At 41.2% G+C, this 12,765-nt stretch overlaps 1 protein-coding gene across 1 annotated transcript in view; it reads left to right on the top strand.

Annotated features, from left to right (window-relative positions):
- ALKBH1 (alkB homolog 1, histone H2A dioxygenase) overlaps positions 1-12,765 on the top strand; it is a 14,934-nt gene extending 2,169 nt beyond the window's left edge. The window contains exons 2-6 of the mRNA XM_050898391.1: positions 907-1,015; positions 5,541-5,703; positions 9,251-9,341; positions 10,511-10,704; positions 11,243-12,765. Coding sequence (XP_050754348.1) covers positions 907-1,015; positions 5,541-5,703; positions 9,251-9,341; positions 10,511-10,704; positions 11,243-11,666 — 981 coding nt within the window. The 3' untranslated portion in view covers positions 11,667-12,765. The remainder of the gene's footprint in view (positions 1-906; positions 1,016-5,540; positions 5,704-9,250; positions 9,342-10,510; positions 10,705-11,242) is intronic.

Genomic DNA, 12,765 nt, shown 5'->3' with positions numbered 1-12,765 from the left:
CTTGCCTGTCTCTGCCTGCTTATTCCCACTATGCCTGGCCAGCTCTTTCCTTATACGAGCCTGTACTTTTGCACAGCCACATGGAAAGCTGGACTGGGGAATTAAGCCAGAACAAAACCAACCTGCCTCTACTCCGCCCTCCCTAAGACAGTTCCCAGTCCTAAGGGAAGAAGGGAGTGGGAACACAGTGGATGAGTTTGGTTTTTTCAGCAAGTGTTGGCTTATTGCAGCTTAAATACATGTGCTATTGTGACCCAAGAGAGTACATCAAGAAAATATATCTTGTTAAGCCTTGAGCTGTTAACTCTGCTGTTGGAAACAGAAGTGGCAATGTGGTGTTCAGAAATTACAGGGTTTCTGCAGTCCTTCACATCAGACAACTTTGGCCACTTCATCACTGTACTACTTCTCCTTCTGTAAATTACAGATGAGAATAGTAATCTACCTTATGGGATCATGAGCAACTTGTATTTGGAACATTCTTTGAAGGCATAAAGTGTTATGGGTACTAAATGTTGCCCTCTAATGGAGATTGATAATTACCAGAATGTTTTATAATGATGAGGCTGTACTGTCGAAATGGACAAATAGTGCAGAATTTTTTCTTATTGGTATAAATTGTTTGGGGTTTTTTATGAATGGAGGATGTCTCTCCTGATCCCTAAGTATTGTAAAAACTGTAGGTGCCTTTTGATTCTTGTGTTGAGTACATACTAGCTATGTTAGCAACATGCCCTGTTTTGGTCACAGTTGTTTAGACAATAGTTCTGTGGTACAGTTGGCATTTTCACAAGACTTACCTTGGAATATGGTAGCACTCTTTCTTATAGGTGCTATTTTGGGACGAGTTTTGCATTTCTTCCTTTTTTTTTTTTCTTTTTAACCAGATCTGTTTTCTTTTGCCAGGTATTCAGATCACAGCTCAGTATTTCTTCAGTCAGTGATCAAGATGCCTACAGAGCAGGATTACAGCCAGTTAGCCAGTGGAAAGCCTATGGCCTCAATGGGTATCCGGGTAGGTAGATTTCAAGAAAAATTAAACGCAACCTTGTTGCTTTGGATTCGGGCCTCTTCCATCCTATCCTCCTTGCCCTGCCTGAAAAAGCTATTTTGGTTTGCCTAAGTGTAGTTTAATGTTATTTCAAGTGCAGGAGGACAAATGAGTCAGCTAAAGGGTGGAATGTGGCAATATATATGAAGGTGAGAACAGAAGGGCCAGTTGTTTCACAGTCTCTGATCAACCAGACCATCCCTCATGAGAATGGATTCCTGTTGCCTTTGATAGAGATTTTGTATTTCTGTAGCATCTATTTTTCCTCAACATACATCATGAAAATGAGATAAGTGGCTGAAATACAGTCATTTCAAGGGTGAAGTGTGGCATCTACTTGCTGGTGTAGAACACCGAGTACAATAAGTGAATAAGAATCTCTTGTCCTATTCAAGGTACAAAGTAATTTCATTAGGCAGATTATTTCAAAAACTGAAATGGATCTTAGGTTTGCAGGTCACCTGGTAGAATCACAGAAAGATGTTAGGTTGGAAGGGGCCTCTAGAGGTCTAGTGCAACTCCCTGCTTAAAGCAGGGTCAAGTTGACAGTTAGATCAGGTCGCTCAGAGCTTTGTATGGGTGAGTTTTGGAAATCTCCAAGGTCAGAGATTACACACCCTCTCTGGGCACCTGTTCCGGTGTTTGGCCACTCTTCTTGTGATCCCCCCCCCCCATCTAATCAAAATTTGCCTTGCTGTAATTTGTGACTGTTGCCTCTCATAATCTTGCTATGCACCTCTGAGAAGAATCTGGCTCCACCTTCTCTATAATGCCCCTTTAGGTAGCTCTTACTAATGTAGGCCAATGTGTAATCAGCCTTTATTGCCACAAGGGTGCACTACTGACTCGTGCTCAATTTGTCCTCCAAGACCCCCTGGTCCTTTGATTTAGAGCTGCTTCCTGGTCCTCAGATCGTACTGTTGGATGGGGTTATTCTGCCCAAGGTGCAGGATTATCACTGTTGAGCTTCCTAAGGTTCTTGTTGGCCCATTCCTTCAGTTTGTCAAGGTCCCTTCCAGTGGCAGTAGCCTCCGGCATAACCACTGCTGCCCCAATTTAGTGTTACCTGTAAGTATGATGAGGATGACTGTCCCATCGTCCAGGTTGTTGGTGTAGATGTAGTTATCAGTCTCGGCCCCAGTATCAACCTGAGGAACGCAGCTCATAACAGCCACTGGTTAGACTTCAAACCATCAAATCACTATTCTTTAAGCCTGGTGGCCCAGCCAGCTTCTGCTCACCCTTTTAGTTTACCCATAAAATCCATGAGCCCCCAGTTTGGCTCCAGTGATGCTGCAGGAGACCAACTGGAAAACTTTGCTAAAGCCAAAGTAAACAGCATCCCCTGCTCTCCCCTTGTCTGGGCATCTCACTGTAGCAGGCAGTAAGGCTGGTTAGACAAAATTTGCCTTCAGTAAATCCATGCTGGCTGTTCCCGACCACATTGTGTCTGGAAATGGCTGTCATGAAAGTTTGCTCCGTAATCTTACCAGGGGCTTTGGTAAGGCTGATGAGTTTGTAGTTCCCCAGATCCTCATTTCAGGGATTTTAGTTTGTTTGATTTTGTTTTTTCTCATGTTTCTTTTGGTTCATCAGGACTGTAGTCAGTGTCTGTGTGGGTTGCTATGAAGCCAGCCTACTATTTCTGAAGCTGAGGCAGCCATGCTAGCCATCTGGCATGATTAATACACAAGGAATGGAATAACTTCAGGAGAAAGGCTTCCACCTCTTCTTGCCTCTATAAATTTTTTGTTCCACTTACCTGTCATATTATAGCTGCCCTTGCTTGGTCTCACTTGTCATTTTTATGTCTGTCTAAACGTCTTTCCTTGCAATTACATGGAGGGGGGGATCACAAGTGTTCCACTTAACTGCATTTTTCTTCTGCTTTGACAAAGAAAAACCTTTCACTAAAATGAAATGCAAATATATTAACGAATTCTCAGTCCTGTTTAGAATCAAGTCATGTGTGGACAAGAATAATATTTTATCCTTTTCCAGCTACCTTTATCTGGACATCCTAAAGCACTATAAGATATTTAACCAACTGCCCCAATAGCGCTCTAAAATAAGTTAGAATTTCTTTAGTTTGTCTGTGGGCATATGGAAGGGAAGTCATTTGGTTTTGTCCCCACAGTGAGCAATGAAATATAAGACTAAGGAAGCTGGGTGAATTTCTGTTGCAGTGTCCTGAGTTCTGTGAGATGTGGGTGATGCTGTCTTTGGGTCTTTGTAACTGACACAAATTGGTTTTATGAGGGGTTGTTCTTGTTGCTAGACATCTGTGTGTCTTATCCTTCCTTTGACTGAGGCTGGAGACTACTTTTACCAGGTGTAAATTAGTTCCTAGTGTGCCACAAGATTTTGCTGCAGTAAGAGAACTGCATCTGCTTCTGCAAGGCAGATTCCTTTAGTAGGCAGATCCCCAAAGAATTCATCTTTTGGCCATTCCACTCAGACCAACTCTTTCAAGGCCAAGAGGCTCAATTGTGTTAACTTCAAGGCTTGTCTGTGGTGTTCTTTAGTCAACTTAGAAAGATTGCTACAGAAATATATTTCTTACTCTTCTCCCTCCCATGTGTGGTAAGTCACTGATTTCTAGCACTGTTGGCCCTCACAGGAACTATTAGTCTTGAACGTTAGTGTAGAATTTTATAGTAAAACTCTGCAACTGTTAGCAATTCAGGGTTTTCTGCCTTTCTTGACATCAGAAGCATAGCAGTAACCCACTTTTTAGTTGTTCTTGCTTTTGTAAATCTAGACTGATCTGGTTTCTTAGGAGTAAGCAATGAAAGGTTTGGGGAGACATGAGCATGTTCTAAGCTTCTGATACAAGAGTCATAAAATTTGGATTCTTGTTCTCAGGTCTGTGTGTAACTAGCCCTCCAGGCTTCAATTCCTTCACTAATACCTGGAGATAATACATACATAATAGAGTGTAATTTCATGAATGTAGTAAAGTGCTTTGAGAACCCCACATCAAAAGCTGTAGGCGGGAAGGGCAATATTATTATTCTGTTCTACGCAGAGGCCAACAGAAAGTAAATTTAATGGTTCTGGCAAAGAAACTTCTTGTAACCAGACCTATCAGAAGGCTGCCATAGTCTGAAGGTGCAGAGAATGGAGTGAAATGAATGACAATATATTATTAATACACTGAAGGCTCTTTTCTAACCAGTTAATTTAATCTTGTGAGGTCTGTGAGATATGCTGGCAGGAAGCTTTTTCTGTGCTTTTATTACCACTTTCATAAGGCCACAAGGCAAGTTTGTATCCTACTGAGACTCCTAGCCTTGCTTCTTCCTTTTTCATCTATTTTTATCTCTGTTTAACTTGATATGACTGAGAAGTTCAAAAAGACACAGTAGGGCAAAACCTTGAAACCTCCTTTTCCTTTGTTCCTCTTATACCCTTATCTCTGTTTGTATGTGAATTTTGTGTTGGTGAGTCTTACTGAATTGACAGTCTTTGAGAGAATGCCTTGATTCTCAGAGTAGGTACAATACACATTAATAGCATCTTCCCATCAGACACTCATTCATCAATACTGTCGACCCTGGCCTGGAAGGAAACACCCCTGGGGTGCTGGAGAGAATTCCAGTGAAGAATCCTGTTAGCACTCTTGGTGATGGCAGATCTTATGTCAAGGACTCTTGTTTATTAAGATATAGACCCAATCAATCCATTACATCTCTGCTAACCCTCTTATTTGGGCTGCTGCTTGAACTCTGCCTGAGGTGCCTGGCTAAATGAATGTGCAGACTAGCTACATGTTTGGTTTGTTTTGTTAATTAACATGACTGCAAAGTATTTGCAGTCAGCAACAAGCAGTTTGGGATACAATTTGACTTTCATCCCCTTTGTGTATTACCATACCAAAATACAAAGACTGATACAACCAGACTTACCTGAACATAAGCATGAAGCAAAGGAGAGGACAGTTTATGTTACTAGAGACTTGCTCAGCCCGTGGACTGCTCTCTGCAGTTCATGACACTGAAGTAGCAATAAGAAGACAGTATGAGTTCAGAGGCAGCAACAAGGTTAGTTTGAAGTCTAGAAAAACTAGGCCAGAATTACTTTAACTTCGCAGGGTTCAAGAGAAAAATCTTGCTGAATCATTTCAAAACCAAATTTACTCCAAAGTAATTGGCTTTCCAAGTTCTTACTCCTTTATCTACCTGTAATCAATATGCCTTACACAAATATGTCCTTTATTGTCATTTTTGACTTGGATCAGCATTGGCTGCCCTCCCTGCTTTCTACCTTATGGCCACCATTTGTTTGTACTGAAAAAAACAATAAATTTTAACTTAACTGTTCAGACCTGTTAATAGATTCCATCAGCTTACATGCAAAGTCAGTAGTTGTATGTCTAAGGTGTTTTTTCAGTACCTCCAACCCCTGTCCTTTGCTCTGGTTTTAGAAAAAACAGGGAAATGCCTAATCATACTTTCTCCCCACCCCCTCCCTTTTTCTCTGTGGTCAGGATTTATTTTCATACCAAACCCTTTCCTTCCGGGCTGCCAGCGTCACTGGGTGAAACAGTGTCTCAAGCTATACACCCAGAAACCCAATGTCTGCAACCTGGACCTGCACATGGCTCCTGAGAAGACCATTGACCTGTGGGGACAGAGCAAGGAGCAGCTGAGGTAAGTCCACAATTACTTTTGGTGGTCCAAACTAATGGAGCCAGAAGGTCTCAGCTCTGAGAAGGTCTAAGAAAAATGAGCAGGGAAGGGAAGCTGAAAAAGATTGTGTACATGCTGGCAGTATACAGATGGTGTCAGATATGCCAAGTTAAAGATGGATTTTTCATGGCTTGATGTGCATCCTTGTTCATTCTCTGCTTTCACATTCACAATGGGATTTTCTAGTAGCCAACTATTCCAAAGCCATCAGTCAAATGTAAAATAGTGACCCTGGCTGATATCATGATGCTTGGAAGCTTGCTAAGCTCTGCTACAAGTGGAACCATGAGGTCCCTCTAGGCCTCAGTTTTCCTGAGGCAAAAGGGATCCTTTCCAGACAGCTCACTCATACTAGGGAAGAAGAGCTAGCATACTTCCCGGACCTAGTATACTGTAATTGAAAGGCTGTTGTCTGCACTTTTTTGAACTTCTCAAGTCCACTAGTTTCTGTGTTTTTATTTTCCGAAGTATTTATTTGTTTTGGTTTGGGGTTTTTTTGTTTTCATTCAATCTGAGATGGTGATTAAATGTACCATTTTAATGGCAATCCTGTTTACTCTGCAAGATTCCCACAGGTTCAGAGTTCTGTGGCTGACGCAGCTCCCTTTCCTCTACCTGATTTGGAAATTAATGGAGAATTTGTCCAAGTTTTGAAGTCAAGTAGAAAGTTTTAAAGTCCAAGTTTTAAAGACTTTGTTTTTTAATTAGTGACCTGTAAAAATACATACAAGATAGACACTATTTACAGTACACAATCTTTTAGTTATTTGAATATTTATCATTACCTTGTTGATTTCACTGCTCATTTTTCACAATGATTGTTTCATGTGATGGAGTGACCAGAGTTCCCTACAACTCTCATCTCCCACCTCAGTCTCTTAGTAAAATTGACATGCTGAGATTTTTCTTCAAAAGTACTCTTAACATCTACAAGATGTGGAATGGCAAAAGCAGGATTTGGACTTCTAAATATTTGCACCTAGGAGAGAAGTTATGCCCCCACTTGTGTTTTCCAGGCTCACTCAGAATTAGTTATAGAAATTGAGACACCTTTTTTTGTGTTCCATCAAGGATGAAAAATTGTTCTTTGAAAGTATTGTGCATTGTGCCCTACAGCTGAAAAAAGTGGGGTACTGTTACAGCTTGACAGGCATTTCCCAGCAGCACCTCCTGTGCGCACAGAGAATGATCAGAACAGAGGTTAATTTGCAGCTGAATCCAGTTCAGTTGAAAACAGTGCTTGGAAGAGTGATGGCTGGCAGAAACACTGGCAGTTTTATTAAGATTTGCCTGAGTCTTCAAGTGAGCAAACTGTTGTATTTGTGCTTCTACCTAGGGGACAGGGGATCAGACTAGCCAACTTATCTAGTATCTGGAGTGAGAGCCTTTCAGGGAGGGGAGAAACAGAGTGCTTAACTAAAAAGAGATCTACTTCCAAGATTGGACACAACTTTAATGCTTTTTAAAGCCATCAGGAAGATGCATAAATTTGCTTGGGTCATGGCTTATCTGCTCTTTTCAGGATGCAGGAATCGCAAGGTAGGGAGAGTTCATACAGTTCCTAAAATGTATGCTATGCTTTCTTCACGAAGTGGAGTTTGGGTATTTTTTTTTTAGGCTGGGGACAATTAAAAGCATAAAAGGGGGTAGAGCATCCCTATATAAATCCCCTAAAGGGATTTATATATCCTTGTGTATAAGGAAAAGGCTGGGAGGATTTTATAGATGCAATCATTTACTAGTGAATAAAGAAAAAAGGGAGCTTCAGACAAAAGCCCCCCTGCTGTTCAGTCTTGTTCTCTTTCTAACATAGTTATACCAGAATTTCTCTGTGCTTTCTTGTAGGAGCACCTGCTGCTACAGCTCTAGGAACAAATTGTTTCCAGATACATAACACTCAGACTTTCCTCTCCTTAGCAATCACGTGTGAAATCGCATGCAAAATACTAAGTTCTGGGAATAAGGATCTACCGAGCATATTGGGGTTCCTGCTGTTGTGCAAACACTCTAGCACTGTAGTGAAAGAAGAAGGGCACTTTCAAAAGGCATGTGCTAAAAATGTTTAATTATGAACATTAAGTTTGTTGATTGAAAAATGTAGAGGAACGAGTTGTGGGCTCTCCCTTTTCTAAATGCTGTGTTACCTGCTTGTAGGCTCCATAAATTGTTCCAAGCAGCATATATTTGACAGTTACTGTGTTGCTGCATTATGGTAATTGCAGTTGCTATTACCCTATGACAAAGATGGAAACTGGCAAGATTACCTTCTTTCAATAATCAGCGAGCTATGAAAAATTACTAAAGGTAAAGAAACTGGCCTTTTACTCCTGTTCCTGCTTTAGCTTAGGAGCTATCAGTACAGTACAGTTGAAGGGCAGAAACAAGCTGTGTATCCAGGTAGAAATACACATTAAATGCAGATGCTTTGCTGAGACTTGACCATGGCAGCACAAATATAAATGCTATTTTGTAAGAGAGCATGTCTTACTGAACTAATGAGGCTATAAATGAGAACCAACCATCTGGTGCTACTGTTTATCATGATGTTCTGAGTACATTTCCCTTTTCTTTCTTTCTTTACCATAACACACGACTTACCTTGAGAAAAGAAGCTGAAATTGCTGGAATAAGTGGACTAGAAGATAGATGTGTGCTTTCCTTTTTGTATTTGTCACTAGCATGTTTCTATCTGATTTACTATAGTAATACTCTTTGTAACTTTTTAAGGACTTTTATGTAGGCCATAGTAAAAGCCCATCCCTGAGGTCTCTCCTGCCTTCATCACCTTCAAGTAAGAATGGTAAATTGGCATGTGGCTTCAGACCACTGAGTCCCTCTGCATTAGGGTTGTCACTTGAGAAGAACAGTTTTTTGTCCTGCATAGCAGTCTGGATAGGAGACACCTGCAATCTAGACTTCTTGACATTACAAGAAGTGTATGGTCATAGCTAGAGCAGTCTTGCTTCTTACTGAACGTTGAGTCAGTCTGTCCTAAGGACTTCTTGCAAAAGTACCGAGTAGTAGAACTAACAGTCCTTTGCAGTATTATGCAGCTTGATATGCTTCACTGTCAGGCGAAGCGTTTTCCTGTCTTGTCATTCTCCATTAAATGCCTAGAATATTTTTTCCTTGTGTTTGCAGCTTTTCGATCTTCACAGATTCTGTTCTTTCACTTTCAGGTGCTCAAATCGTACATGCTTAATTCTGACTTGTAAATCTGCACTAGTTCATTGTGTTGTCTCCATCTGATAACCTGTTATGTACCGTGTTGCAAATACAAGCTTTCAAACTGACAGCAGTTGGCAGTAGGCCCTACAGCTTGCACAAATTGCATGAAGTGAATTTTCAAGGTCTTTGGAGGAAAAAAATAATGGCACTGAAAATAAAAGTTTAGCATTGATAGTTTTAATAGGCTGTCATATGGATGAGTGAATCTCATTACTGTATGCTGCACTACCAGAAAACCCCTCAGAAATTAACACATATCCTATTTCTTTCCATTTTGCAGAAGGAAAGGTTCCAGTAAACGGGAGCCCAGAAGCTTATTGGAGAAGCTGCGCTGGGTGACCCTTGGTTACCATTATAATTGGGATACTAAGGTATTGTAATTAAATTCTCCATTTTTCTTAGCTATAAGCACTCAGAATGGCAGACAGAGGAGGGTATCATGGAATAAAATGCTTATGATCCTCGAAGACAGTCTTGAGGAATGGCTGTAACAACCCATGCTTGTAATTACATTTTAATCTGTATTAGCTTACTGTGAAGGATTTAACAGCAAAAGTCCATTGCTGCATTCTTTCCTTTGAAAGGTAACATGGTAGCATACACTCAGCTCTAGACCTGTGACTCTATTTCAGGGTAAGTGAGCATTTTTACCCTACCAAAAGGGATGGTCACAAAAGCGTCGTTAACTACTTAAGGTGAGAATGACCTTGAGTGCTTGAAGACAGCTACTTCTGAGAAACTACTCCTCTTTGGAGGGGTGAGTGAGAGCAGGAAGAGACTGCTGCTGATGTGACTTTGAACTTAAGAGTTTTAGCCAGTATAGTACAGTCTTACCAAATAACAGCTATTGTGGGGCTCCTGACCAAAAGAAACTTTTTCATAAGACTGAGTCAGATAGAGGCTGAGAAAGGATGGCAGAGTGAATATGCAGAATATCAGTATATTGAATATGCAGAATATCAGTATATTGCAGATATGTAACCAAATCTGCTTGTAGCCTTATATTTACCAGGTCAGCCTATTATAGGGTGGCCTTAACAAAAACTTGATTATTCCCTTCCAGTCCTCTCAGAATCACTCATGGGGGAGAGAAAAAGTAGGTTTGCAACTGATTCCTGTTTGGTTTAATCTTCAAAGAAGGAACAAAGATGCTTGTTTCAGAGCTCTGTTGATGAGATACAGAACTGTCTTTCTATTGGCAGCTTTAGGTAGTGACCAAGTAGATCCTCAGGATGTTGGTACTAACCTTAGGTACGAATCTTACTGATTTCAGGTTTGCCATCCGGATATAATTATTAACTCCATGATTAATTGAATCTCTGGCAGTCTCAGCATAGGACCAGAATTAAATGATAAGGGGTAAACTTGCTGTGGTTCTGCCTATGTTGTAGTCATTTTCCAGGCAAATATGATGTCCTTCTCCATGACTATCAGCCAAACTTATGAGTTCTCATTCAATGTTTGTTTCCAGTTGTATTTGCTGCTCTGATGTTCTGGGTGTGGTTTGTTGTTTTTTTTTTTTCCGCTCTCCTTCCTCCAGAAGTACTCAGCAAATCACCACACTCCTTTCCCCTCAGACCTCGCATTCCTGTCGGAACAAGTGGCTGCAGCCTGCGGGTTCTGGGGTTTCCAAGCCCAAGCAGGGATCTTGAACTACTATCATTTTGACTCTTCACTGGGAATTCATGTGGATGAGTCTGAACTAGACCATTCTTGGCCCCTTTTATCATTCAGGTGAGTCAAGGAAAGTACTCGAGTGTTGTGGAAGGATTGGTGGCTTTTTTCTGATGGTTGCATATGGTTATAGGAAGTCAGTATGGTGTACTTTGCTGATTGGGTGTATATAATCTTCACTCCCTGAAGATTTGAATAGTAGGAAGCTGTAGCTCAAGCGATAGGTTTTTCTTTGAAGACTGCTTGAATAGCGTGGATGTGGTGCCTGGAGCAGAAGAGCTCTTTGCACAGAACACAGTTCTGTTCTAAAGCAGCAGAGTGGCAACTGGGTACTAGCAGGCAAGGATGAAATACCTCAGCAGAGCTTCAAACCTGGCAGGGCAACTGCTCACACTGTGCCTGCCTTGAACCAGGCCTCTTAGTCTGTTTTCCATGTTCTCATTGTAAAGTTGTTTCTAGTCCATCTGGTTTTCTTGGTTGGGATTTTTTTTTTTTTTTAATAAAGGGATGTAGCTGCTAATATTTTCTTTATGTACATATAATTGTTCTCTACCTGAATTTGTTTTCTCTTCTCTCTCCATCCTCATACCATCTCTAGTTTTGGGCAATCCTCGATATTTTTGCTTGGGGGCCTGAAGCGGGAGGAGGCCCCAACAGCAATGTTCATGCACAGTGGAGATATCATGGTGATGTCTGGCTTCAGCCGTCTGCTGTACCATGCTGTCCCCCGGGTCCTCCCCAACCCTGAAGGGACAGATTTGCCTTCATGCCTGGACCAAGCACTTTCTTCAGACCTTCCTGTTGGCTCAGTCATTGAGCACAGCTCTGATGAGGATTGGCAGGTCTGTGCCAAGTACTTGCAGTCTTCCCGCATTAATATGACTATTCGGCAGGTGTTGGCTGAGGGTCAGAAATTTCCAGAGGAATCTGGGACAAATGGAAAGGGCCAAGCACCTTCTGAAGACAGTCACCATCAGGAGAACAGCAGAGTCAAGAGACATAAACCAAATACAGACAGCTGAGACCAGGAGATCATGCTGATGTGGACTGGACAGGCAACCTCCATTTCAACTTGGGAGCTAATGTCATCATACTAGAAGTCACTTGTCTGTATTGGGATTAATAAACTTCTGCAGAATAAATGTAGTCCTTCTTGCTGTAAGAAATAGGTTGGGGGAGAAAAAGAATTTAAAAGGAAAAGAAGGGTAAGTTCAGGAGTGGGACTCAGGAGCTGAATTCTACTGCCATTTTGTTGCAGACATTTACTGTACTCTGTTCCCTTTAAAATACCTGTATGTCAGAGAGTTTTAGTCTTGGTTCAGTGATGCTCATGAAGTATTTTGAAATCATTGGGCAGAAAGTGCTAGCAAAAGATACATAATTGCTATGTGTTAAAGAATCCTATTGGGCTTGTAAAGCTTAGCTGAAGTGCAGTAACAAGTATGAATGGGAATAGGCTGCTATGGGTGCGAGACCTACCTGCAGCATTTCCAAGAGAATTACCTCTACAGTAAAAATTGGTTCGGTGACCAGAAACTAGCAGCTCCTTTGAGCAACACCTGGTGTAAGGTTGCTGTAATCCTGTGCTCTCCTTTTGCCTGCTTGCACCCCCTCAGCTGCAGCAGAAACTGCTCTTATGAATGGAACTGGACTTTTTTTGCATACCTCAGATTTTAGAGAGAAACAGTTGGGGGCAATATCTACTTAGAATATCTAGTAGCTCCCAGCTGGGTCTCCTCCCAACAGTAAGTATGTGACTGAGCCCTACATCCCCACATTTTCAAAACTACCCCCTCTTAAGTGCCTGCAGATTATGGTCCTCCAGTCCCAAGCTAGCATCTTTAAGGAACAGAATGACTTGCAAGTAGAAGCAATGAAATTGTAAATTAAGTACCTAAAAAATTAATCAGTGACTATATCTGTCACCCAAAGATAAATATATTGAAACAAAGAAAAGCACTAGCTTTTGTACCAGTTCTCTTTAAGGCTCAGACCTTCCTATCTGCTTCTTAATGCAATTTTAATTGTTGGAGTGGAATGCACTATCCCTGGGGTATTTTGTTGTACTTTCCCAATGAATAAACTTACTTGGTTTTTAAATTAAAGATCTCTATCAGTTTT

This window comes from Gymnogyps californianus, chromosome 5 (genome assembly GCF_018139145.2).
Source record: "Gymnogyps californianus isolate 813 chromosome 5, ASM1813914v2, whole genome shotgun sequence".
NCBI classification, from domain to species: Eukaryota; Metazoa; Chordata; class Aves; order Accipitriformes; family Cathartidae; genus Gymnogyps; species Gymnogyps californianus.
The sequence above is the reverse complement of the archived record's forward strand: the minus strand, read 5'-3'. Positions and strand labels throughout refer to the sequence as shown.